We start from the raw sequence: 26,169 nt of genomic DNA on the forward strand, positions 1-26,169 counted from the left end.
ATTTAACCAGCACCAAATCCAGGTACAGAAAAGTTACCCTCTTCTTCTCTCTTCCAGGCACTTCCCACTCTCACCAAAGAGAATCATTATCCTGACTTCTAACAGGATAAATTAGTTTTACCCATTTCCAAAAATGTTCCTAAATCTCAAAACTTCGGGGCATGATGGCACGAACACCAATGCAAATTTACATCTCCTAAATTTCAGGTCCTGGTTGTTGAGATCGGGCAAGGCCAAAGATACGCTAGCAGAGTTAGCAGTAGTTCTCCCAGGTCATGATCTGGACAGACCCAGGCATCACACCACAGGTCTGCTAGTAATTCCACGGCTCAGTAGTAACTGACAATTGAACATGGTGCCCAATTCATTCTATGCCTCAAGTCCCAGCCCAGGCAGGTGCTGACAGCTGTATGAAATCGGACTATCCCATGCCACCCGGAGCACTGGGGAAGGGGCCATACTCAGAGACTATGCGTTTTTGGCAGGGGACTGTGTTCCTCATGCAGGTTCCACTCAGAGGGTCCACACTTTCCACAATGACAAAGGGGGCCTCCTCCAGGGTTACAATGCTCAGATGGTCATCCTCCTGTTCTTCTGTCTCAGGACACATTCGGGGCCACACGTAGTACTTCATCTGCAGGGACTTGTCTTTCCACTTCCCCACCTGCACAGGGGTAAACAAAAGACTCAGAAACCACTGGCAGAGACCTAAGCAACCTCTCCTTAGCATCACCCAGGAGGCTGTTAAACAAATAGAAACAGACACAGGCATTGTCTGTAACAGAGAGGAAATTCTTTTTAACCTATATGCCTAAAACGAGACTACCATGTCCATACCTAAGAAAGGTAATATATTCATTTGCTCACTCACTTACCAAACATTAGAAGAGGATCTACTACGTGCTGGGCATCCTTCTCAATAAACCCTGTGGCTCAAAGAAGCATGATTCTGCCCTTTGTCAAGCTCACATTGAACGAAGGAGTCAGAAATGTAAACAAATGTTTACAGTGATAGATGGTAAGTGCTCAAACTGAAACCTGTATCAAGGGCTGGGAAGATGCCAGAGTTTCCTGACTTGTGCGGCTGGCGCTTTTTTCTACTTAACTGTAACAAGGAGCATGATAGTGAGAGCAGCAAATAGCTCCAGAAAGGTCAACAGAATGACTGGAGCAAATGAGCCAGAAGGATGTGTTTTGGCTTGTAACAGAGGTCCAGTGGGAAGCCATGTGGAGAACTGGGTAGATGTGAACTGGAATAAAATGATAAGTCAGGATTAAAGAACACAGCTCCGCTGGGGAAGGAAGTGTGGTTGGGCTGGTGGCGAACGCCATGGGTCAGTGCAGATATGCACCTGCTGGGTTGGGTGGGGGCACCAGGATCAATCATACAGGTCTTCCTGTGTGCACAGTCTCTGTACCCCTACTTCAGGGCGCACCATTCAAGCATACTCTGGCGTGAGAGGTGGGTGCCCCCTGGAATCATTCACAGGGTGGCCCTGCTACCAATCATCAGGAGAAATGTGTGGGTTCCATTATCTCTTAGAAGAGCCATTCATTCCTGTTTTTATAACAGAATCTGCATGACTTTGTTGGTGGGTGCCTGTTCTCACTCTGCCCTTGAGTTTCCTGAAGAGGGAACACCTTTTCATCTTCTACAACCAGACATCCTCAATTACCACAGGAATTATGGACTGTAAGCTCCTGCATTTTCCCAATCTATAATTTCCTCCATGCAGCAATGCAAATTAGTAGCAAAAGTGAGGCACCAGGACTACAAAACTACTTAATCATTAACTACATAAATCAACAAGGAGCAACAAATGGCCAGTACTTCATGAATTTTCAACCAAACGGGCTTAGATTTCCATATTCCTACAAAACCAAAATTCCTTTGTTTCTGCCTTTGTCTGCCTAGGTGTCTACCTAGTACCTCCCTAGGGGTGGTTTGTATCTCTCTCCAACCTGTGTAGCAGGGGCTGCTTACTTTCATGCCCGTATCAGGCCTGCACAGCCACTGCCCTGGTTTTACTGCATCACTACAACAACGGACAGTGGTTTGGTGTCCTGGGCCAACCTGTTGGGCATTAGCCTTGGCGCTAGTTTTCTTCCAAGTGTGTAAACCATATTTCGCTTTTGCATTAGAGTTATGCACTGGACCTAGAGTTGGCTTTCCTTTATGTATGTAGTCTTCTCTGTATCACTACAGGTCCCATTTTGGTGCAAGTCTGTTTTTCTTCATATTGCTAAGAGTACTTATTTCTAAAGCAGAAATATCCAAATAGCTTCTCAGCCACGTGGGGATATGGATGCCTTCAGCTAGTGGTTACAGGGGCAGCAGGACTTGGGGGCAGGGAGAACCCATCGTGGAAGCCCGTGATGTTGGGTCACCTCCAAGTCCAAGTAGCCCTACGTATCGCAGTGGCCAAACTGGGATCATTTTCTGTGTTCAACGATGGGGAAAAGTTGGGAACCTCTAATGTACCTATTTTTATTTATTTTGTCACTCTTACCATCTTCTCCCAATAGTCCCTGTCGAGTTTTTTCTTTTGAATCCACATTTATTCTCTTCTATCTTTACTACTTATTAGCCTAGTCCCATGGTGCAGCAGCCCATTCTGGGATTACTGCAGGCCACTGCAAACTTCACGCAGGGAACCCCCTAGAGCGCACTGTGGACACTGCTCCCAGATGATTCTTCCTAAGAAGAATCTCTAAGAATCTCTAAGAATCTCTAAGATGATTCTTCCTTGAATCACTATTCAAGAATTGGAATATCCATCCCTATTCAAGATTTTCAACAGCCTTTCACTGCCCTTGGGATGTGTCCAAACTTCTCACCTAGATGGTCAAGGTGTGTGTGCTGAGCCTAATGTATCTTGACAGAGTTCACTATTTTGAAACATGAATCCTTTGTTCATATTGGAAAAGGAAGTTATTGATATTGACAGCCAAAACAGATTAATCAGGTAGAGGTTTTAACAAGTAAGCTGTGTGTTGTTGACTAAGAGACTTATTCTATTTGTAAAACAAAAATGTTGCAGGCGTAGCATTCTGGCAAAGTTTCAGGACATCCCTGTGGACGGCATGCGATATAATATAGATTATTGTATACTTTGATAGATTTAAAAGGAGTTTAAAATCTATACCCAAAAAGAAAAAGAAAATATTGTTTAATGAATCAAGGTCATCACGGAAAGAGGTCTTTAGTGACACTTCAGGAGATTCTGTACTTGCAAGTGGCCTGAACAGTGTTTCATAAAACCAAACAGAAGTAATGCTTACAAAACTGCAGACAACACAAAGCTAAATGGGATAGAAGATATACCGCATTGCAGAATCAAGGTTGGAAGTGATATGAATTAATTGGAATGGACCAAACCAAATGGGATGAGATTTAATAGTATTTATACATAAAGTCTAGCATTTAGATTTTTTAAAAAGCAACTGCACAGTATTTAAAAGGCCATATTTCAATTAACAGCAGTCTATAAAAGCTATTGCACTAACAAATGGGGCATTTACGGCTTTACAGAATCCAGCACATGTGGTGAGGAAAGGGCACAGACAATCCCACTCGGCACTGTGTTCATCATACCACAGCTGGAAAATTAGATTCTGCTTCTATAATTCTATGACCAAATGATCATATTTACTAGATCATTCTCACCTATCCAATAATAACCTGCACATGGAGTCCCCTCTTGCACACCTTTTCCCAACTTCCTGAAAAAGCTAGCCGGGTCATTCCTTGCTTCACATTAGTTAAATTCAACCAGAAGCAATTGCATGCCAATTTTGTGCCAGGGACGGGGCTGTGTGTTACAGATAACAGCACCAGGTGGCGTTTAGCAAGGCCTTAGTATATGGTAGGCACTGAACATTCCAGTAATCTCATTGACCATCACAGCAAGCTTGTGAGAAACTGAGCCATCTGGCTCCTGAGTTTGGGCTGTTCCCTCTGCACTGCACTGCTTCTCTGTCAATGAAAGGATAAAACATGACTCCTGTCCTCTGAGGACAGTCTAGTGGGGGAAAGACACTCTCTATTGACAATAATATCAAATTTTTTAGGCTTTGGTAATTACCCTAATAAAAGGTATAAATCAAGTACTCTGGGATTCAGAATAGAAGTAATTAGTTCTGAAAGGGTTGGGGTGATGGGAAAAAAGCTTGATGAAGACACGTCTCTTTGAGCGGGGCACTGAAATGTGACAGTGCATTTGGTGAAGAGTACTTGATCCACTGAGGCAATAGCAAGAACAAAGGATCAAGTCCTACAGTTGCTCAAAAGAAAGATCAAGGATAGTCCTTCACAGCTGAAAGGGTTGATGGGGCGGGGGGGGGGGGGGATGGTCTAGCTCAGTTCTCCTCCTCTTTTAGAGACCTGTTCATTCCAGCCAGACAGTCTCTATTCTGCAGACAGCCAACTGGATAACACTCGTCTCTCCCTAACTCCTTGTTCAATGGCCTCACACTGGTAGCTTGAAATTGGCTTCAAATGGCATCCACAAAGTTGGCAAACACAGTAATTCAAGGCTTCCTCTGCCCACCCCCACCCCCCGTTGTTAAATATTTACCAGCTCACAAATAGCCAGAGTAACCAAATCATTCATTATGTCATGCTATTTACTGCCTTGGGGACTAACTTTTCAGGTGTCTTGTCTCCTACACTAAATTCTGAATGTAACCCTAAGTATTTTTGTGACCACGGACAAATGTTTAAAACTCTGAGTCTCAGTTCCCATATCGGCAGAATAAGGGAATGATTTCTAAGGTGTCTTGCATAAAATCTCATGATCCCAGGATCTTTTTAGGATGAAGTTCTCTACCATACTTCCATCTGATCAGAAGCCAGTGAAAAAGTATTCTACATGGTTATTTTCTGAAGCGAGGGAAGGATCTAATTTATTTATACAAAAAGATTAGCTTGTCTTAAAATCCTGACTCTTTTGTATTGTTTCTTTAAGGATGACTGCAGTGAAGAAGAAAAGTTAACAAATTCCTTGAGGGCTGAAAGAGAAATAATTTTAAGAAAAAAATATCCCTCTGCTATAAATACCAGATTCAAAATGCTGTGCAGTGCCCATGTTAAAGAACACGTTTAGTAACCTCGAATTAGCTACCCCTAGGCAAAAGAGAGCAGGGCAGTTAGAAACAAGTGAACTAAAATTAAGTAAAATAGGAATTGTTTGTGTAGAAAAATAAGGTATGTTTTAAGGGGGAGGAAGTATGCTGGAGATGTAGATAGGAGAGCTTGTCAAGAGTGAGAAAGAATTGGGGTGCCTGGGTGGCTCAGTCGGGGATATGTGTGACTTCGGCTCAGGTCATGATCTCACAGTTCACGAGTTCAAGCCCTGCGTCGGGCTCTGTGCTGACAGCTCAGAGCCTGGAGCCTGCTTCGAATTATGTGTGTGTGAATTCTGTGTGTGTGTGTGTGTGTGTGTGTGTGTGTGTGTGTGTGTGTCTGCCCCTACCCAACTCGTTCTCTCTCTCTCTCTCTCTCTCAAAAATAAATAAAAACATTAAAAAAATTTATAAAAAAAAGAGTGAGAAAGAATAGCAGATAGAAGCCTGAGACACCAAAAGGGAAGATTCTGAATGCTTTCCCAGAATATCTGAACTGGCTTGAGTTTGTAATACCGGAAATGCAGAGAGTAGTAGGAAATGAGGTCAACAGGAGGTACTTCAGGGAAGATACAGTGAGAAACACTGAATGAAGAATTTACAGCTGAGATTAAAGCATGATCAGAAAAAGAAAAACGAAAAACCTTGAGGAAATAATGAAGAAAACATCTATAAAGTGCTCTGAATTCCTCAGAGATAAGCACTAAACAAACATCATTACCGTGAGCACGTTTAACAACATCTGTCTATAAAAAATGCCATTCTCCGCCATGCTAACATTTAAAAAGAGCTCTTGAGGACTGAAGTCATCTTTCTCAAGAGAAAAAAAAAAAGTCTCTGATTAGTTTTCTCAGAAAAAATGGAGTCATTTTTAGGGGTTCTGGTTTGGCACTCTTGGCACAAGCTGAACACCTGTTCAGCTGGGAATCTCTCCTCAAAAGGACGTTTACCTCACAAACCTACAGAATATTATTCCTTAAGCCCTTGCTCATGAAAATTCTAGGGAACCGATCTATGCCGATTTTAGACTTCAAAGTCTTCCTTCTGCTAACAGATTTCCTCCATTACCACTAGTGAAACTGGCACTAATTTGCACCCTGACAAGGCCACGCATGAAAAAAAGACCACGGGGACCATGCTCCCACTGAAGCCCCTGCCTTCATCCCTCTGGTGAATGTGTCATCACGGAGAAGGGAGAGGGGCCTGGGCAGGGCATGGCGGCCGTGAGAGCTGCTGCAGTCCTTGCCCACACAGCAAAGGACATCCGTCTCCCTGGGCTGCCTCTCTCAGCTGCACAGAAAGTCATTTCTTAAGATCCTGGAACAAAAGCACTTATTAGAGCCTCTTTAGGTGTCAAAGGTTACTTTTCGAAAATGGAAGTGTTTTTGTTTCTTGTTGGAGATGGCATCTGGCTCGAACACGAAACGCTGCTTATTTTACGCCTTCCACTGCCTTTAAAAATGCAAAATGTAAAACTACGTGATCTCCCCGAGCAAGCGAAAGGAACGGGCACAGCGTCTGCAAGGCAGCCGGAACATGCCTCCTATTCTGTCCCCAAGCGGTGGTCCATCAGGCACTGGCCCCTGGCCGTGTGCTGGTGTTGATGCTGCCCCCCGGGCAGGCCCGAGACTCCTAACAGAGCAAAACTCTGAGGATGGGAAGGCACTCCCAGCTCTCCTCCCCCAAAGCCACCTGTCTTGGCTCTGAGGACTTTTAAAGGTTGAGGGTCTGAGAGTACTTCATTTTGTCTAATCTTAATGTTTCCGTACCTGCCCCTCCTACCCTTACCCCCATCATTTGTAACCAAGTGGATATTCTGGTGTATGGCCACTCATTCTCTATATTCATACAAAGTACATATACCTATGTATGAAAAACGGGATAAGCGAGGGTAGACATGTGTGTGTTTGCCAAAATTGTATCACGATATACACAGGTCTCTGCCACTTGCTTTTCTCGCTTAATTATATATACATCGTGGACTGACTTCCAATTCAGTAGATAGTAGATCTAACTCCTTTTGTTTATTTAAAATGTATTACTTTGAAAGAGGGAGAGAGAGAAAGACAGCACCTGTGTGTGCCTGAGTGGGGAAGGGGCAGAGAGAGGGGCAGAGAGAATCCCAAGCATGGTCCTTGCGGCCAGCCTAGAGCCCTACGTGGGGCCTGATCCTATGAACTGTGAGATCATGACGTGAGCTGAAACCAAGAGTCCGATGCTCAACTGACTGAGCCACCCAGGAACCCCAAATCTAACTCCTTTTAACAGCTGCACAGTAGTCCGTAATAATGGACATGGCTCAGTTTATTTAGTCATACCCCTATCGATACATATTCAGGATATTTCCCCCAAAATTTTAACCAAGACATATGATACAGATCTTGATATTTCCAAAGCATTAATTCCCAGGGATGAAAAAAAAAACAGAATAAAAGGATATTTATGTTTTTAAGTGTTCTGGATGTTGCCAGAATACTGTACCAAAGGTATGTAGCGACTAAACTTCTTGTCAGCAACACACTCGAGGGCTCCTTGCTCACGTTGTCACCAGCGCTAGGTTTTTATCACTATTAACGTCTGCCACTCTAAGGGGTGAAAAACAGTATCTAATTGCTTGCATTTCCATCTCCCTGGTTCGCAGTGAGCGAGAGCACCGTGGCACATCTGTGAGCATTTAGATTTTCCTCTTTTACCCTCTAGTCTTATCCTTCACCCATTTTCCGTTGAGCTGTTTGTCTCTCTTATCTATTTGTAGGGCGCTCCTGGTGTAGCAGGATACTAATCCTTTACCTGTCAGATAGGCTTGAAATGTTGTTCTCCCTCTGAGATCTGTCTTCTGTTTTTGCTATATTTTTTTATGCACAGAATTTTACCGTTACCTTTCTTTCTTTTGTAGTATAATGTGTGTGTGTGTGTGTGTGTGTGTGTGTGTGTTTAGAGAGAGAATGTTTGGTTTTACCTAAGGAAAAAAGATCTACCCCACTCTCAAAGTGTTACTTGTTCGTCCTTTTTTTTTTTTTGATTAAAAAAAGATGTTTATTTATTTTTGAGAGAGACAGAGAGTGCACATGGGGGAGGGGCAGAGAGAGAGGGACAGGGGATCCAAAGCAGGCGTTGCTCCCATAGCAGAGAACCTGATGCGGGGCTTGAACTCATGAACCGTGAGATCACGACCTGCGCGGAAGTCAGATGCTTCACCCACTGAGCCACCCAGGCGCCCCACTTGTTCCTCCTTTTGCACGGAGCTTGTCCTATACTGTGTGTGCAGACACAGTCCTCCCTCTGTCGGTCTTTCCATGTCTCTCCAATGCTTTGCATCCTTCTCAGGCCTCATCGTTTCCACAATGCTGTCTCCGGTCACCCTTGCTCAGAGAAAAAGCTCCATTGGATCTTCTGCAATAATTCTGTGGGTCAACCACTCCCTTCTGCTGTTACGTTAGAACGCTAAGCTATAGTCTGACATACAGATCCCTGTCTGTGAATGTGTCTTGAAGCATTCTAGGGCAGAGACTATATTATTTTACTTCTTTTTGTCCCTTAGACTGGCTTGAACAAGTGTGCTCTTAGTAAATCACTGAGTGATGGCACTAGAGGAAAAAAATACATCGATACCCTCTGAAGGCTCCGCTAGGTAAAATTCCAGTGTTCTTCCACAAAAAGGCCTTAGGAGGTAAAGGCTGCCGCACTTACTGCTTCTCTTCAGCCATCCTGATTACAGAGTTGCCCTGGACGGACTCAGTTCCGGGTGGACTGCTGTAAGGGTAATGGCGAAATCTGCCGCACTGAGCATCTAACGAGGCCACTGGCACAGCCTGATACCCCTTCTCCTAATCATTTGCATCCTCAGTGATGTCTAGGTTTAGAAACCCAGCATTTGAAACGTGCATTACAAAGTAATTTCCATATCCAAATTGGATCCGTGGCTGCCTTGGCCTGTTACTGCTTCGGCACTTAGTAAGCTGGGGACCGGCAGCCCGGGACACACGGGCCAGAGGGAGGGCGGTCCAGCCATTCTTGCCTGGCACCTGTGTGGGTCTCCCAGGGAGACTGAGACATTGGTTGTCATCCCAGCCTCAGCTGCTTTCCCTGTCTGACGCCTGCCTCTCCAAGAGAGCCGGGGGCTCCCTGGGGACTGTGCATACCCACTGCTGCTGCCAGCCATCCCCCCGTGAGTGATCCTGGTTCTCCACAACTCCTGCTCTGCAGAGTGAAGGGATGGGAAAGTGGCGAGCTAGAGCAGGAGCTGGGGCCGGAAATGGAAGCTGCAGATTCAGAGAAACAGTTATGGTCATTTCAGATAACTCCACCAACAGATGTGATGAGAAGACTGGCCTAGCAACAGAGAGAGAGAGAGAGAGAGAGAGAGAGAGAGAGAATGAAGCCAGTGATAGATACATGAATGAAGCTGGTGATAATATTAGAGTAATTGTAGCTGTCATGGGCTGGATGCATGGAGGCACCGCATCCTTTGTCACTAATTCCCCCAATGGTGGATGTTGTACCTGTAGCGGACAAACAACAGCCTCACTGAGGGTCCAGGGTTTTATCCCCGATCGCTTTGACTCTACAAGTCCATGTTTCTTTCACTCTGCCATGTTGCCAAGAGAATTATTCCTGACCTCTTCTTCATTGCTCGCTTTACTGAGATCTGAGAGAGAGGAGTGTGCTTCAGCCCTGCAGCACCCCCACCCTCACCTCTGCTTCCCAGCAGTGATGGTTGTATGTAAAGGCTTTGTGGCAAGTGGCAGCTGAGGTCTGTGGTGTGGGCCTGACAGGCAGGACGCTGGCAGGTGTCAGGAGGAGGCGTGGTGCTGACAAGCTGTGTGACCTTTGGTGAGTTATTTCATCTCTCTGTGCCTGGCACATCTTAGCTCTATGCGAGTATCTGCTATTTTCCCTCCTCCTTCTCCTCCCTCCTCATTATGACTATTACTCCTACGAGTGAAACATGGGTACAACTCTTCAATGTGCCTAACTTCCTCCCAGAAACAGGTTTTTTTTTTTTTTTGCTTGCAAGTGGCAAGGGAGAAATACTGAACAAACTCCAACTTCTCAAACTTTAACTCAATTCGATAAAAAAAAAAGTGTCAGGGTAAACTCCACACAATTCTTCTGGCTTTCTGCACTACTTTCATGTGAAGAAAAGTAGAAATCACAAGGATAAAAGATGCTATGATTCTTCCAGATTGATCAAGGGCCTTGAACCCAAAGAGTCCCATTGAGCCAGGTGCTCCCTCTTTATAAACCCTGACCTGGGATGAGAGGAATATTTTAGAAAGGGCATTAATTCTTTCAGGTCAGAACATTTTGTTCATAGTTTGCCACACAGACTCAAACAGACTTAAAGGTTCAGGGTGTTGTCCTGAAGTATCAGAAAGGGTTTGAGATCTCCTAAGCGTTAACTCCCCATCCTTGAACACCAACCTCAGAGCCCCATTCTGGAACCCAGGAGGGCTCAGTCACCAATAGCTGAGCTCTACCATCGCCTCTGAATTCCCTTTTGCCAAAAAAGGCCCGTCCTCTGAAACACCAACACTGAGCCCCGAAGCACCCTCTAGGACATGTGGGAGCCAATAAGGGATATGCATTAAACAGCACCAACACTAGTCCCACCTCCCTGAGTCAACTTCCTCCTACATCACAGGGCTCTCGATGGGTGTGCAACACCCCCAAGGCTTTGGCTTGCTCCAGAACACGGCTCAGCAGGGATGCTGGCTGGTAGATGTGGGTGGACTCCAAGGGTGCTGCTGCTTTAATCTGCTTTCGGGGTCTGGGCCACGGGCTTCAGTCATGAACACTGCTTCTCAGCAGCTTAGCTTCTCATTACTCTCCACCTTTATCCTCCACTGACAAGCTGTGAGGGTAGAGCAGACGTGCATGTCGTCTGACCACACTGGATTTGAGCACTGGCTTCACAAGTATTTGTTTATATATGTGTGGATGCATGGATGCATGAATGTATATATGTATTCATTCATCATTCATTCATTCATTTCACTACTTCGGTTCATTTTACCATATTAGTTAAGCGCATAGGCTTTGAAGTCAGAAAGGCCTAATTTGAGTCCTGGCTTTGCTTGTATGTGACTTGGGACAAGTTGCCTAACCCCCCTTTTGTTAATATTTATTTTTGACAGAGCGAGAGCGAGAGAGAGAGTGCATGCAAGCAGGGAGGGGCAGAGAGAGAAGGAGACAGGGGATCTGAAGCAGGCTCCATACCGACAGCAGAGAGCCCAATGTGGGTCTCGAACTCACGAACCATGAGATCGATGAGATCACGACCTGAGCTGAAGTCAGGTGCTCAAGTGACTGAGCCACCCGGTGCCCAAGTTACTTAACCTTTTAAACTCTGCGCTGTGGATGCCTGCTGTTACGTCTACCAACCTGCCATCTTCCGCCTGACTCTTCTAGCTCACTCTCTCCCCCGACCCCTTTTCTTAGTTCAGTCTCCCTTTCTTTCATGAAACATCCCTTCCTCAACTCCAACTGCATGGTCCTGTGGAAGCTGCCTTGTTGCACCTCCCAGTCTATCCTCTGACCAGAGAGGTGGAACAGCTGACTGGCTGGATAAAATCCTTGGGGTTTTTAACCTCCGGACCAAAAAGAGTACTAAGTCAGTCTCATAATCTATAATATATAAAATTCAGAAGAGGTAGGCAGCCATGTTTTGTACCCTATGAAGAAAACTGGCCTATGGAGAGAGAAGAATGAAGCCAGTGGCCCGAGAAAAGTAGATACACGTGAGAGAGGGCAAGATACATGACCGCATCAGAGTCCTGGCTTATAGCTACTCTGGATGCCTAGCCACAGTTCTGGTGAGAAAATCTGGTGTATCCTTTATGATAAATTTGCCTTTTGCTTTTAAGCTAGTTCAAACTGGGTGTCTATCCTTTATAATCAAAGCCAAGTTCTCATCACACACTGTTGATAGTAACTATATCCTTCTGGGGTTTCGGTAAAAATTCAATAAAGTAATGTACATCCCTGCTTTGTGGAATGCCTGGAACATGGAGAGCCCTGAGAAAAGGACAGTAGTGGTGGTATTATTCATCAACTTTTTGCGAACACCTCAAGAGCCAAGTAGTAGGTTGGCTCACCAGTGACAGGTCCCACCACCATCCTTTTATTTTATTTATTTATTTTTTATTGTTCAGTTATTTTTGAGAGACAGAGACAGAGCATGAGCAGGGAAGGGGCAGAGAGAGAGAGAGAGAGAGAGAGAGGGAGACACAGAATCCGAAGCAGGCTCCAGGCTCTGAGCTGTCAGCACAGAGCCGGACGCGGGGCTTGAACCCATGAACCATGAGATCATGACCTGAGCTGAAGTCGGACGCTTAACCGACTGAGCCACCCAGGCTCCCCGGGCCCACCACTATTCTTAAGCAAGTGCTTCCCTGCCTGGGGCCAAGGGAGGGAGAAACAGGAGGCCCGCGCTCAAGCTCAGAGTTTTGAATTTAGGTAGGGCCAACCAGCTAGAGTTCCTTGTGTCAAGTCTGACAGTGGCTTATGACCGAATCCCCTCCATGGCCCCCGATCCTCAGGGGGGTTCCTTGGACAGTCACAGGGTCTACAGTTTCAGTCAATCACACTCAACAGGTCATTTGGCGTCTCTTCCCAACTGGCTTACCTGCCAAACCCTGCTGCCAGGTCCAGTCATTTTCCAGGCCTCCCATCCCCCTTTTTACTCTCCATGCGCCCCTTCCACAAATCCTTCTCCAGGAGGAACAGCTCGTAAGCACAGGGGTTCCGTAAGATCCCTACAGAGGGCTTCCCCAGGCCAAGCAAGTGGTAGAATGGGATCTGAACCCGGGCAGTCTGACATCCGAACCTTTGCTTTTCACCACTACTCTGTATTGCCTCAAGTATTAGAGAAGATGGGTAAGAATGATATCAAGCACATCGTCATAACAATGCTCAACAAAGGGCCCTCACTGATTCAGGATAGCCCATCAGTCCTGTTCTCCTCAGGCAGCCCCGCATGCCTCTGGCCTGCCATAGCATTAGAGGCTCTCGGAGTCTAGGGCAGCTGGAGGATGAAATGCTCTGAGTGGAAGCAGTGCCACCATCTAGAAGGCACTGAGATCTCATGGGAGACCAGTGGGAGCCAGAGATGATTATAGGCTCTTCAAACACTGCCTACTGGGCTGATCCCAGCGTGTTCTGTCCTTTGCCTCCCAATACGTTTCATCACATCCTCCATCACGATCCTCCTTTGAATTACAAATGTGTTCAAGATGTTCAAAGAAAAGGTTATTTGCAAATACACAGGCATCTACGATAGATCTTAGACACACTGGGCTAGCTCCCCTCTGGAGTGTATATCTCAGGACGCTAAGAAAGATGAGGAAATTGTTGCACAAACAAGCCAAACCAGGTTCTAATGCAAAATTTCAAGAGCTAGAAAAGGTGGCCAGGACTGGAGCAGGACCTCATCAGGTGAGACCGTGGAGAGCTGTTTTTGGTGCTACAGGGTGCTCGTGCACAAGGGCCAAAAAGGAAGGAACAGGAGGAATTCTGTAAAAGAAACATATTGCGGAAGTATAATGAGAATGTTTTCCAGACCACAAATCTGAATGTAAACTCCGATAATTATGAATGTGTTTTCAGGGACAATGAAGCAGCACAGTTGAAAATGTGGTCATCTGGGAAATCCACGGCATAAGGTTGTGAATATATATGAAAAGAAACAAGGCATGAACATTGAAAAGACACATAAAAATCACCGAGGCGATGAGGGAGCACAAATGGAAGAGGTCAAAGTCATAGAAAATACATTACAATTTTAAAAGACTAGACCACAAAGAAGAAAAAAGTCATGAAAAATATGTTTCTAGGAAGGTGCCTTGTAGAATTCTTTGAGCAGTTTACTCGCACCTCACACTAAGGTCACGGACAAGACTCGATCCTTAGCAATATCACTCATTCTTTGTTCTAAAATTTTTTTAATGTTTATTTATTTTTAAGAGAGAGATAGAGCACAAACAGTGAAGGGGCAGAGAGAGAGGGAGACACAGAATGCGAAGCAGGCTCCGGGCTCTGTGCTGTCAGCACAAAGCCTGACGCGGGGCTTGAACTCACGAGCCACGAGATCATGACCTGAGCCAAAGTTGGGTGCTAACCGGCTGAGCCACCCAGGCATCCCCAGTATCACTCATTCTAAGATGGTCTGGGCTCTACCAGCCCTCTATAGGCAGGATTGTCCAACTTTGAGGACAAACATACCTGCTAAGTATTTAGAAAATAGTCTTTCTGAAATATTCTGGACTATGCTATCCAAAGTCATTCCTTTTCTCCCCTGAGATGCCTTCCCCCAGCTTCGGAGGATACAAATGGCAGGAAAAGGGTGCGTGGGTGGCTCAGTTGATTACGTGTCTGACTCTTGACCTCAGCTCAGGTCATGATCTCATGGTTTATGGGTTCAAGCCCCGCATTGGGCTCTGCGCCTTCAGAGAGACAGAGATTTTCTGTCCCTCTCTCTCTGCCCCTTCCCTGCTAGTTCTCTCTCTCTCTGTCTCTCTCAAAATAAATAAATAAACTTTAAAAAAATTAGAAGGAAATGGCAGGAAAGGATCTCACACTGGCTTTAATTCTCACTCTGCCTCCTGTCTGGATTCCTAAGTTACTCCTAACTGGTTTCCCCTCCTCCAGTCTTATCTTCTCCAGTTAATCCTCTACCTGGCCCCCAGCATGATCTAAAATTCAGATGTGACCCCATCCTTACCCTTTCCAAAGACTGTCATTATCTTCTCCTTCACCTACAGAATGACATCCACCCTCCTTGGATGAGTACACAGTTATTCCCCAACCTTTCCCTTTATCTCTCTCCTTACCTCTTTCTCTCCCTCCCTCCCTCTCTCTTCCTCTCTCTCTCTTCTTTCTGGCCTTTCTGATTTCTTTTTGGCTTATCTCCTCAGGGTTCCTAGCCTTTGCTTTCATCTGACAATAACACGCTATGCTGTTTCATATCAGAATGCCTTTGCTCTTATTGGGATTCCCTAATTTTAAATCTCTTCTCTTCTGGATGATATCACTCAACCTTTAGGATTCAGCTCAGGTAGTATTTACTCTAAGGAGCCTTTCCTCACCACACCCCCAGGCAGGGTTGAGGGGTTAGGTATCCTTTTATTTTCCCCAAATACCTTGTGCTTATCTCAATCACTGAACTTGCCATAGTGTACATATTTCGTTGCTTAGATGCCTGATCTCCTCTCCTAGACTATAATTTCCTCAAAGGCAGGGAATGAATATTACGTACATATGTATGTATGTATGTATCTGCAATGTCTAGCAGAAGGAATAGCACCACAGTGGGCACTTAGTAAATGTTAGTTGAACAAATGAGTAGGACTTTAAAAGGAGAACTTGCTCTTGGCAGCTAATAGTCAGTGATGGTGATTCTGCTAATAATACTAGCTAATATTTGTCGAGCATTCACTGTGTGTCAGGGACCCTGCTAAGAAAGGCACATGCATTACTGAATTGAATTCTCAGAATAGTCTTATAAGCTAGATATTATCTTTGTATCTATTTATGGTAGATCATGATATTAGTGGTGCCCAAGGAATCATGTCCCAATCAATATCTGTACTTGTGTAGTCCCCTCTCTCACTGACTCTAGATTTGGCCTTGTGACTTGCTTTGACCAGCAGGATAGCAAAAAATGTAACACACGTAGACACTTGGCGAGTGACAGTGCAATGGGCCTTGCCTTCTTGGAATATTGCTGATGACTCTCAAGAAGCTTGGGCCAGCCTCCTTCAGGATGGGCAGACATGCAGAATGGGGCCCAGCTGACAGCCCGTAGCAACATCTAGATATGCAAGTGAGACCATTTTGGATTATCCAGATCACCACAACAGACGAGTGACCCCATGTTAGACGAACCCAAGAACCACCCAGTTTATCCCCAACTCAAGTTGCTGCCCCCCGAAACGGTGAGTAATATAATGGTAGTTGTTTCAAGCCACTAAGTTTTGGGGTGTTGCGACACAGCAGAGGTTAACTGAAACATATCCACCTTGGAAAAGGCTACACATATCAGGCAAACATAAGAAGAACATAGAAACAAGAAGACAGAGATAGAATTAAATGACCAAATAGCACAAAGCTCTTTAGAGCTCTTTAATATAAATAAGTACCGTTGCTGCATAAGTCTTTCTTAATTGTAGAACTGTTGGAAGATCATTGAACACAGAGTCGAGTTTCAGGCCCAGCCCTACCACTGACAGGCCTTGTGAATGTGGTAAATCACTGAATCTCTGGGGATCTGAGTTTCTGTACCAGCAGAGTAGGGAGAGATGTATGTATGTATATTCTACTCATTTCACAGGGCCGGTAGAAGAATCAAATGTATATCAAACTGTCCAAATGTGAGTATTAATGTTACTGAAATTAGTTCATAACTTTGGATCACCGTAATTACTAACAACTCATCTGCAAACCAGCAAAAAAAATGCTGGCGGGACAGAGGAGGGCGCTAAGGAATGGGAAATTCAGAAGGTAAAGTGTCAATATCCTTCCACGGACTAAATAATATTTCTCCAGTAGATATTTCAGCACCTTTAGTATCAGTGGTTTCTAATCATTTTCTTTACAAGACGCTCCTTGAGATACCTTATGTTACTCCTCCCCACCCCCCTCCGCCCCAGTGTTCATAATCTAGTTTCACACAATCTATTAAAGGTCAGGAGAATACCTGATCTCAGAGCAAAAGCATTAGGCCAGGATTGTGGAGATTTATTTGTCAGGCTCTGCCTCCCACCAGCCATGGCAACTTGTCCCTTAACCTTGCTGAGCCTAATTCTCTGTTACATATGAGGGTAGCAACATTTACCAAAACTCCCCCTAGGGATTCGAGAGCAACACATGTGATGATGCGTGTGGAAGTGTCTTGAAAATGGCCACTCCCTGCACAAAGTCAAGGTGTTAGGAGTGCCCCATTGAGCAGAAAAGTACCCGATGCTTAGAAGTGTTTATTTATTTAGAGGTATTTATACCAATGATGTGCCAGACACTGAGCTAAGCGGTAGGTTTGGTAGGGAAAAAATAGGGCAACTGACATTTGAGGTGAACGGTAATTTGCCTGTGGTCACATAATTAAGAAATGGCTAAGTTGGACAGAAATCCTTATCTGTTTCCCTCCAAAGCCTGGGCTTCTTGTATAGTGCTGGGCAGACTCCAAATGGAACTTCCTCTGTCTGCAGGAGAGCGGAATTATTGGCCAGGTAGTTTACCATTAAGTGGGGTCACCAGCTTGTGGCTAAAGAAACAGATGATGAAAAAAGTGCTGAGGGAGAAAATGCCCATTTACAAACACAGCTTAATTAATTAGTCAACTCAGATGAGGCAGAAGAGGCGGGTTTCCAGATGCCTGACATGGAGAATTAATTAGGAGAAAGGCGCCAGGCTTGGATTCCTGTCCAGAGCACACAGTAGAATTAAATTACTAAATTGCCTCAGTGTCCCTTACCTTAACTAAATTGCTCCTCAGCTTAACTAAAGCTATCTGACTGGGAAAGAAAACAAACACCTCGCTGAGAATGACAAGGGAACTGAAAAGGTACCCTCAACTGAAGCTTCAGGTGCCATCCAGAAAAGAAAGTTGTTTCTAGAGTTTCTAGTTTTTCTTTTTAAGAGAGAGACAGAGATAGAGAGACAGAGACAGAGAATGAATGGCAGAGGCGCAGACAGAGAGGAAGAGAGAGAATCCCAAGCAGGATCTGAGCTGTCAGCACAGAGCCCAACACAGGGCTTGAACTCAGAAAGTGTGAGATCATGACCTGAGCCGAAATCAAGAGTCTGATGCTTAACCGACTGAGCCCCTCTAGTGTTTCTAGTTCGAGTCACAGAAGGTCAAAATAAAATTAAAGTGAAGTAAAGTTACAGCCCACCAGCACTGGGAAATTCCAAAGCTGTACCTAAATAAAATGGAAAACTGGCAAAACACTCGAACTCCTACCAGGTAAAGCCATCACCTTCATTTCTGCCCTCTTCATGGTTGTAGAAGAAGTGAGTCTGGGAAAAGCCAAAGTCCACTGGCCACTGCCTCAATTTTCTGTGTCGTTTTGCTTACAGGATAAAAGATTATTTAGGAAAGAGAAGTCCTGTCACCTGAGTTACTTGTTGTAAATATAAAGTATGTGTGAAATCTGTACAAATCACAACAAAATGGGGTTGGGCTGGCTCAGGAGAATAAATAATACGGAGCTAAGTGTCCTGAACTCTCTGTGACTTTATGAATTAAAGTCACTTTTCAGGAATGGGTCCCTTCCCTTCTCTGCTTCTATAGTTCACATTTCCTGGGGGTTCTAAAAGTGCTCCTAATTTGTTTATATTTTTATCAGTGAATTTCCATGTATTCTGCACTTGTTTGGGACTTGTCCTCTGCCTAATTAAGCAGAGGAAGTTAATGAGGTATGAAGCGACTTTGTGCCACAGAGTAAATAGAATATAATGTGCAGAGAGAGAAGCGAGCAATGGGTCAGGGCAAAGAGTCAAGTGAGGCTGGAGACTTGGGGTCTGGGCAGAGGGGGGAAGGGATGGACAGACACGATGGGATTCCATGAGAGGGAGGCATAGATGTCAACTCTTCAATCTGGAATTGATCTAGAGAGAATCAATAGTTTTCAACCAGGCTCTCTAGTAGAATCACCTGTAAAGCTATTAAAATGCTGATTCCTGGGCCCTCTCCCAGACCACTTCTCTTAGAATCTCTAAGTGGGATCAAATCATAAATTTATATAAAGGAGACAACAATATTATTTAAAAACTTCCCAGGTGATTCTAATGCACAGCAGGATTGAGGACCACTCATCCATGGCGACCTCTTCATTTTACTAATAGGGAAATGAGGGAATGAATTTGGAGACGAGAACGAGACAGTGTGGGTCCATGGTGTTAAGTGACATTTCACTGAGTTGCCCTGAACAACTTCACTCTTCATGCATGGCTTCAATTACAGCTTTAGTCTCACTTTATGGGAAAGGGAGCACTCCTTGTTGGGGATCCTTTCCCTTGTCAGGCTGTCACACTTGGGCACCTTTGTATGAGGTTGAAGGAGGTTGGACTAGCGGTGCTCAGTGTGGTCCGCAGACCAGGAGCATCAGTATTACCTGGGACCTTGTTTGAAATGCAACTTCTCAGGCTTCACTCCAGACCTACTGAATCAGCAGCTGAAGGAATAGAATCCAAAAATCTGGGTTTTAACAAGCCTGATGCATGCTGAAGTTTGAGAACCTCTGGTTTAGACTACCATTTTCCTTCCTTCCTTCCTTCCTTCCTTCCTTCCTTCCTTCCTTCCTTCCTTCCTTCCCTCCCTCCCTCCCTCCTTCCTTCCTTCTTTTTCTTTCTTTTTAAAGGCGCATTTAATTCTTTTTCACTGTTTGTTTTTGAGAAAGACAGAGTGCTAGCGGGGGAGGGACAGGGAGAGAGGGAGATACAGATTCCGAAACAGCTCTAGGCTCTGAGCTGTCAGCACAGAGCCCGACGCAGGGCTCAAACCCACAAACTGTGAGATCACAACCTGAGCCGAAGTCGGATGCTCAACTGACTGAGCCACCAGGCGCCCCTAGAAAACCAATTTTTTAATGGATCTTTAGTGGCAGGAAGCAGAGTGGGAAGTAATGGTAGCAGGAGGTTCATGAGGACACTGGCCCCTCCAACTGAGGATAAAGGCTGGCAGAGATTTCTCTGGATTAATCAAGGACTGCAGGGTAAAATTTATCACTGTATACAACAAGGATTTTAATATTTACCATGCGTCACCTGCCTGACTACAGCTAGCTGGTGAAAATAAAATGCCTTTTGTTCCCTCAAAGATATCTGATGCCAAACTGATAAATTCCTGCTTTTGAAAAAGTTCCATTTTTGCCCATGATGGGAGTTTATTCAATACTCTACCCTGGTTTTAACTTAAATATTCCTATTTTCAACTCTTGATTATGTCTCACAATAGAGAATAAGAAAGATGAATATAATAGTAAAAAGATAATCAGCATTTTTTTTTTGCCTGAAGAATGCATTCACAACTCATAACCCAGTCACTGACACAAACACCCACACCCCCCAAACCTACCCCAACTCGTTTCTCATTCTTTCTTGGCTCAGGGCCCTTCTCAGCGCCTACCACACAGCTGTTGATTTGAGGAATGTGCCGAAATGATAGAAGAGCTAGGTCACAGCAGATAATCCACTTATGGATAATAAAAAATGTGTGTCACACTTCGCTGACCATGTCAGTTCTGAGCTGCTCTACATACATAAGAGATCCTTCATACCCAAGATGGATTTCAAAGCAAAATGAAAAACCCAGATGAAGTGGCCATGTTCCGACTCATGTTTTTTACATATAATTTTTTGTTTTGTTTTGTTTTCTTCATGAAGTTCATGCTTTTGTTTTATTTTTATTTTTTAATATAATTTATTGTCAAATGGGTTTCCATGCAACACCCAGTGCTCATATATAATTTTTTGAAGTTTATTTATTTATTTTGAGCGAAAAAGAGGGAGCATGAGCAAGGGAGGGGTAGAGAGGGAGGGAGAGAGGGAATCACAAGCAGGCTCTGCACTGTGAGTTCGGAGCCTGATGCAGGGCTCCGTCCCACAACAGGAGATCATGGCTTGAGGTGAAATCAGCAGTTGGGATTCTTAACAGACTGAGCCACCCTGGCGCCCCATTCCTACTCCTGTTTTAAATCACCCTAGGATAATAGGTAAAAATAAACTCTCTGACCAATAACTAGTTACTGATCACATGTCCTATGCCAGGCTCCCTGTGAGACCCTCCAGGGGGTACAGAAGGTAATAACACAGATTTTGCTATCAAGGAGCTTAAAATCAAATGGGGAAGAAAGAAATATACGTATTAAAAAACAACTTGTAATATCCAGTATATTAGTTGTGGTAGGCTAACTAGTACACCAAATAACTCATGAAATGTAATCCTAATTAGGGGTGTCTGGGTGGCTCAGTCGGTTGAAGCATCCGACTTCGGCTCAGGTCATGATCTCGGGGTTTGTGGGTTCAAGCCCCGCGTTGGGCTCTGTGCTGACAGCTCAGAGACCGGAGCCTCCTTTGGATTCTGTGTCTCCTTCTCTCTCTGTCCCTCCCCTGCTCACCCTGCATCTCACTCTGTCTCTCAAAAATAAATACGTGTAAAAAATATTTTAAAAAAAGAAATGTAATCGTAATTATAACACAACTGAATTTCATTTCTAGTTCATGTTAGTGTACTGATCTTGGTAGGGCAGCTTCCTTTATGCAATTATTTGGGAACCTAGGCCAATGGAGACTTTGACATCTTCAACATGAGGCTTTCAGGCCCCCATGGAGAGGTCTCCATCCCAGCTAGCCAGAGACGAAAGGAGCATAGCTGAGCTTATGTGGGAGGACTTTATGGGCCAGTCCTGGAATGACACCTGTCATTTCTGCTCACATTGCATTGACCAGACATCAGTCACATGGCCACACCTGATCGCAAGAGAAGCTAGGAAATAGAGTCCAGCTGTATGCTTTGGATGAAGGACAAACATAATTTGGTAAATGGCTACAGTCTCTGCCGTGCTAGGCATGACTGGGGAGGATGTGAGAGGCTGGAGGGAGGTTAGTAACAGTTCTCTCTTTTTTTTTTTTAATTTTTTAATGTTTATTTATTTTTGAGAGAGAGAGAGAGAGACAGAGAGAGAGAGACAGAATCCGAAAGAGGCTCCAGGCTCTGAGCTGTCAGCACAGAGCCTGACATGGGGCTAGAACTCACGAACCACGAGATCACGACCTGAGCCGAAGTCGGACACACTTAACTGACTGAGCCACCCAGGCACCCCAGTGTTTTCTTTATATATGTTTGCCTTGTTTCATTGTTTCCCATTATCACGTGTTACTTCTGTAATTTCTGAAGATTCCTTACTCATGAGACTCCCTTGATTTTTCCCAGAGTCAGTGGAATCCTATACACTGTAGTCCATTCCAGGAATGAGTTACTGGGAAACTATGGAAGAATTCCGTGAAAGAGGGACGGCAAATTTCAAATGATGCTACTTTGACCTCTTTCTGTCCCTCCTTTTAGCCAACAACTCACTGCTCAAATGCCAATGCATGGAATCCACTTTAGTGCTGCCATTTATCAGGAAGTGACATCCTTCAGGTGTCTGGGCCAAGAGAAGACCCAGTAAGGCAGGACACCAACTGTTTTACTCAACATGAACGTTGGTTCTGGGGTCTGATGAGATGTCACTGTCAAAAGAAGGTCTTAAAATATACAATGCAAAGGAATATGGGGGAAAATCTCTTCACATTGAGAAGAACCAGATGGTAAATCAGGGCACTAAACCGGGATTGGAAGTGGAGAGAGGGTCATTTGCATTTTTTTTTATGATTTCTATAAAGAAGGGAAATCGATAGAGCTTGCTTAAGAGCTCCTTCTGGGTAAAGAGGATTACCTATCTCATTTCTCCCACTCTCTACCCTGCCAGCACTTTCCCAGACACCTTGAGTTCAGGGTACTGAGAGGTGCAGAGGAGCATGGGTGGAAAAGAAGCACACAACCGGATTTGTACCTCCCCTCCCCCACCCCACTTTTCTGCAGAGATAATTTGCTACATGGAATCTGCTGGCAACAGCAGACCTAAGTAGGAATCAAATGATTGAGGGGGAGCACAGAAGATTTAGCAAATATATGAACCTGGGCCCTATATGTCAGTGCCCTGAATCTAGCCATTTATTTGCTTTAACCAAGGCATTCTGCTTCATTTAGGCAATTAGCAGCAGTGAGGAAATGGGTAAGTGTTTGAGTTCCTGTACATTATGTTGGGAAAGGTATTTTATATCTCTGGCATTAGTTATAAGCTTAGGAATAACTTTCCTGTACTGATACCTATAATTAGAAGACAAGTGTTCGTTCATTCATTCATTCATTCATTCATTCAACAAATATTATACATCTATTACGAGACAAGCACTTAGGAATCCCTGCCCTCCAGAAGTTTACATTCTAAGAATGGACAAAGACAGTAAGTGGATATATAATAAAATGTCAGCTAGAGAGAACTGCTATTAAGAAAATAAAGCCTAGGAAAGAGGATGGTGTATGATGGGATTTACATAACGTAGTCAGGGAAGTCCTCTCTAAAGAGGTGACGTGTAAGCAGAGACCTGAATGAAGGGAGAGTCACATGACTCTGAAGGAGGAGGATTTGAGGCAGAAAACTCTGCGAGGGCAAAGTACTTGTGATGGGATGTTCCTTGGATTGGGATGTTCCGTCTAAGAAACAGCAGGTCAACCACTTTGGCTAGAGCTGGGAATCCAAGGGAAGGGTGGCAGGAAATGAGTCTGGTGGGGTCTGGAGGAGGTAGATCACATACTGAGGATGTGGATCGTCTATGTTTGATGGAAAGCCGTTGCAGGGTTTTGAAGAAACAACTGACATGAACTGTTATGTTTTGAAAGGACTCCTCTGGCTGTGACATAGAGAACTGTACAAGAGTAGGAAGTAGAAGGTGAGTAGGGAGATGAGGGTGATCTGACCACGGTGGTGACAACAGAGAATTGGTTAGTTTCAGGATATGTTTAGAAGGCAGAGATGACCAGATGGATGGTGAATTTTACAGTAGGTGGAGAGAAAGAGGACTCTGAAGTTTGGGGCTTTAGCAACGGGTGATGCCATCTACTGAGACCCTGCACAGAGCAGTGACTAGGCTGATATGGACATGGATGTCACATGGCCTCGGACTGATGCCCGATCTGCCCTATGACCACAGGCAAGTTCGCTCTGTATCTGTCTCTATATCTCAGTTTCATCTTCTGTAAAATGGGGATATTAATAATACCTATCTCATAGGGTTGTTATGAAGATGAAATTAGTGAATGCTTGTAAAGCCCTTAGAACAGGGTCTGGGGTAAAGGAAGCTCTCTATAAATATCAGCTAACATGAGGAATATGGAGAGTGGGAAATAGAAATGCAGAGAAAAACAAGAGTTTGATCTGGGACAGGGGCAGTCTGAGTCACCCTCCAGATGTCCCAGGAGAAATGTCAGTAGGGTATGCACAAGAGTTTGAGTCCAGGTGAGAGTTCCAGACTGGAGATAAATTTGGGGGACACATACACTCAGAAGAAGACTTTGCACGTGAAGGGATCAGAGAGTATCATCTTGCTGTTATCAAGCGAACACAGGCAATGGAAAAGAAACAAATATGTCCTGGAAGCTAACACAGAAAAGGCAGGGTGACAGAGTTATGTACAAGAGGAGGAGCTAACCTAGGCTTGGGGGACAGGCAAGATTTCCAGAGCAAGTGAGGTTTAAGTTGCCTGGAGGAAGAACTTCCATTCTTAATTATGCTCACTGCTCCTCTCTGTATATTTTTAGTCACAATACTCATGGCCCCTAAAAAATAAAAGTACAGAAAAGGACAATGAGAAAATTAGCTGTGCACCTATGTACATTTCCTTAAGAAAACATCAACTGGTCTTCTTAAATGAGATGTTCTGTCTTCTGTAAAGTTTTGGCATCTACCAGAGAATGGAAATGTCAGAATTTCCATACATTTTGCTTCTGCCGCAAGAAATAGTTCATGGCTTAGTCAGCATTTTCTCAAAATGAGAACAATAATCACGACACAGGGCTTCACCTAAGCTAACAAATCATTATCCTTCCTAACCTATGTGTAAACAGGACCCTGATGAAAAGGTTCACTAGTTTTCTTCCCTGTTCAGGACATTAGACCCTTAATACACACACAGAAGCTATCTAGATGAAGAAGCCTACTCAGATGGTCCACCAAATATTTCAACACTGTTTTCCTTTTCCCTTCTGCCTGTGTACCAAATAGGTAAAATCCATTCTGCATCAGGAAATTGTTTCACTAACTCAAACAGAGCTTTGTTAAGAGTCTAGGCCAAAATGATGTCACTGAGCTGTAAATAAGTGTGCAGGTCTGACTGGCAAAGGGGATTTAAAAGACGTGAGATTAGATTTCCCACTGAAGTGGAAAGAAAGGTTTCTACTCTTCAGAAAGACCTGCTGTCATCTTTCTACTGTCCCAGATGGTGAAAGTTATGCACTCCTTGACCTGAGCCAAAGCCGATGTAAGAGAAAATAGACAAACAGACCTGCTCGAAGATACCGAGCGAGGGCCCATCTGCGATGGCTTTAAGCACACGAGACACAACTTCCCAGACAAGGACACCTTCCCTGACCCTGTTTTCTACACCGTGGTTTACAAGGTAACTAAAAAAAGTCTCATAAAAGACTAGTCCAAGGTATCCCACAATTCCTGGAGATGACAAGAACAGATTTAAAGGACTTTGAACTCAGGTGTTTTTTTTTTTTTTCCCCCTGCAAGGAGTAAACCAAGGCCAAGGTATGCCCACGTGCATGCATACGTATGTGCTGAATGAACGTGGATGGACGTGCATTCACAGGCAGAGGAGGGTACTGGCAGAGGCAGTGAGGCGGCACTGACCGCTCATCATAGAAAACGACTTCTGGGAAAACCATGCCTTCTGAACAGAACCAGAGCTGCGGTTTGTGGTTTTCAACCTGCCCCCCTGACCCCATCAAAACACAGGGAAGCGTCTTCCGAACTTGCAAGTTAAACATCTCGCACTTGAACCCTCATTTCAAAATGGTTCTGTCTCAGAAATGCAAGAATTGGATCACAGATGCCAGCTTTTAACACTGAAGAACCCCTTGGCAAATGGGGGTGGAGGGAGCTTCTAGTAAGTAATGTTACCCAGAGAACATGCACTCATGGTGACCTCAGCACAGCAAGCCCCATCCTGCCCCTACCTATGGAAATGGAATGGATCTGAACTTTCTAGACATAGAACATGACCCCTCTTTTTACCCCAATTACGCTATTCCTGTCTCTTCTGCATAGGACAGCCCAGGATGGGATAAGGTCTTGTCTTCACCTTTGTTGTACCCCAGGGGGAGGGGGAAGGAAGAGAAAGATATCGTTTATGGAATACCTATCATCACCTAAGCCCCGAGGAAGGTCTCTAAATGCAGGGAGGTCAGTTACATTTGCACCATTTTATTGAGAAGGGAAC

The 26,169-nt window shown here is 44.5% G+C and overlaps 1 protein-coding gene across 1 annotated transcript in view; it reads right to left on the reverse strand.

Moving 5' to 3' along the window:
- GRIN2B (glutamate ionotropic receptor NMDA type subunit 2B) overlaps nucleotides 1-26,169 on the reverse strand; it is a 287,265-nt gene that overhangs the window by 50,708 nt on the left and 210,388 nt on the right. The window contains exon 4 of the mRNA XM_047067235.1: nucleotides 462-664. Within this exon, the coding sequence (XP_046923191.1) occupies nucleotides 462-664 (203 nt within the window). The remainder of the gene's footprint in view (nucleotides 1-461; nucleotides 665-26,169) is intronic.

The sequence above is a fragment of the Lynx rufus genome, unplaced genomic scaffold, assembly GCF_022079265.1.
Source record: "Lynx rufus isolate CCGP_SWC_20201006 ecotype Redwood Valley unplaced genomic scaffold, mLynRuf1.p SCAF_7, whole genome shotgun sequence".
NCBI lineage: Eukaryota > Metazoa > Chordata > Mammalia > Carnivora > Felidae > Lynx > Lynx rufus.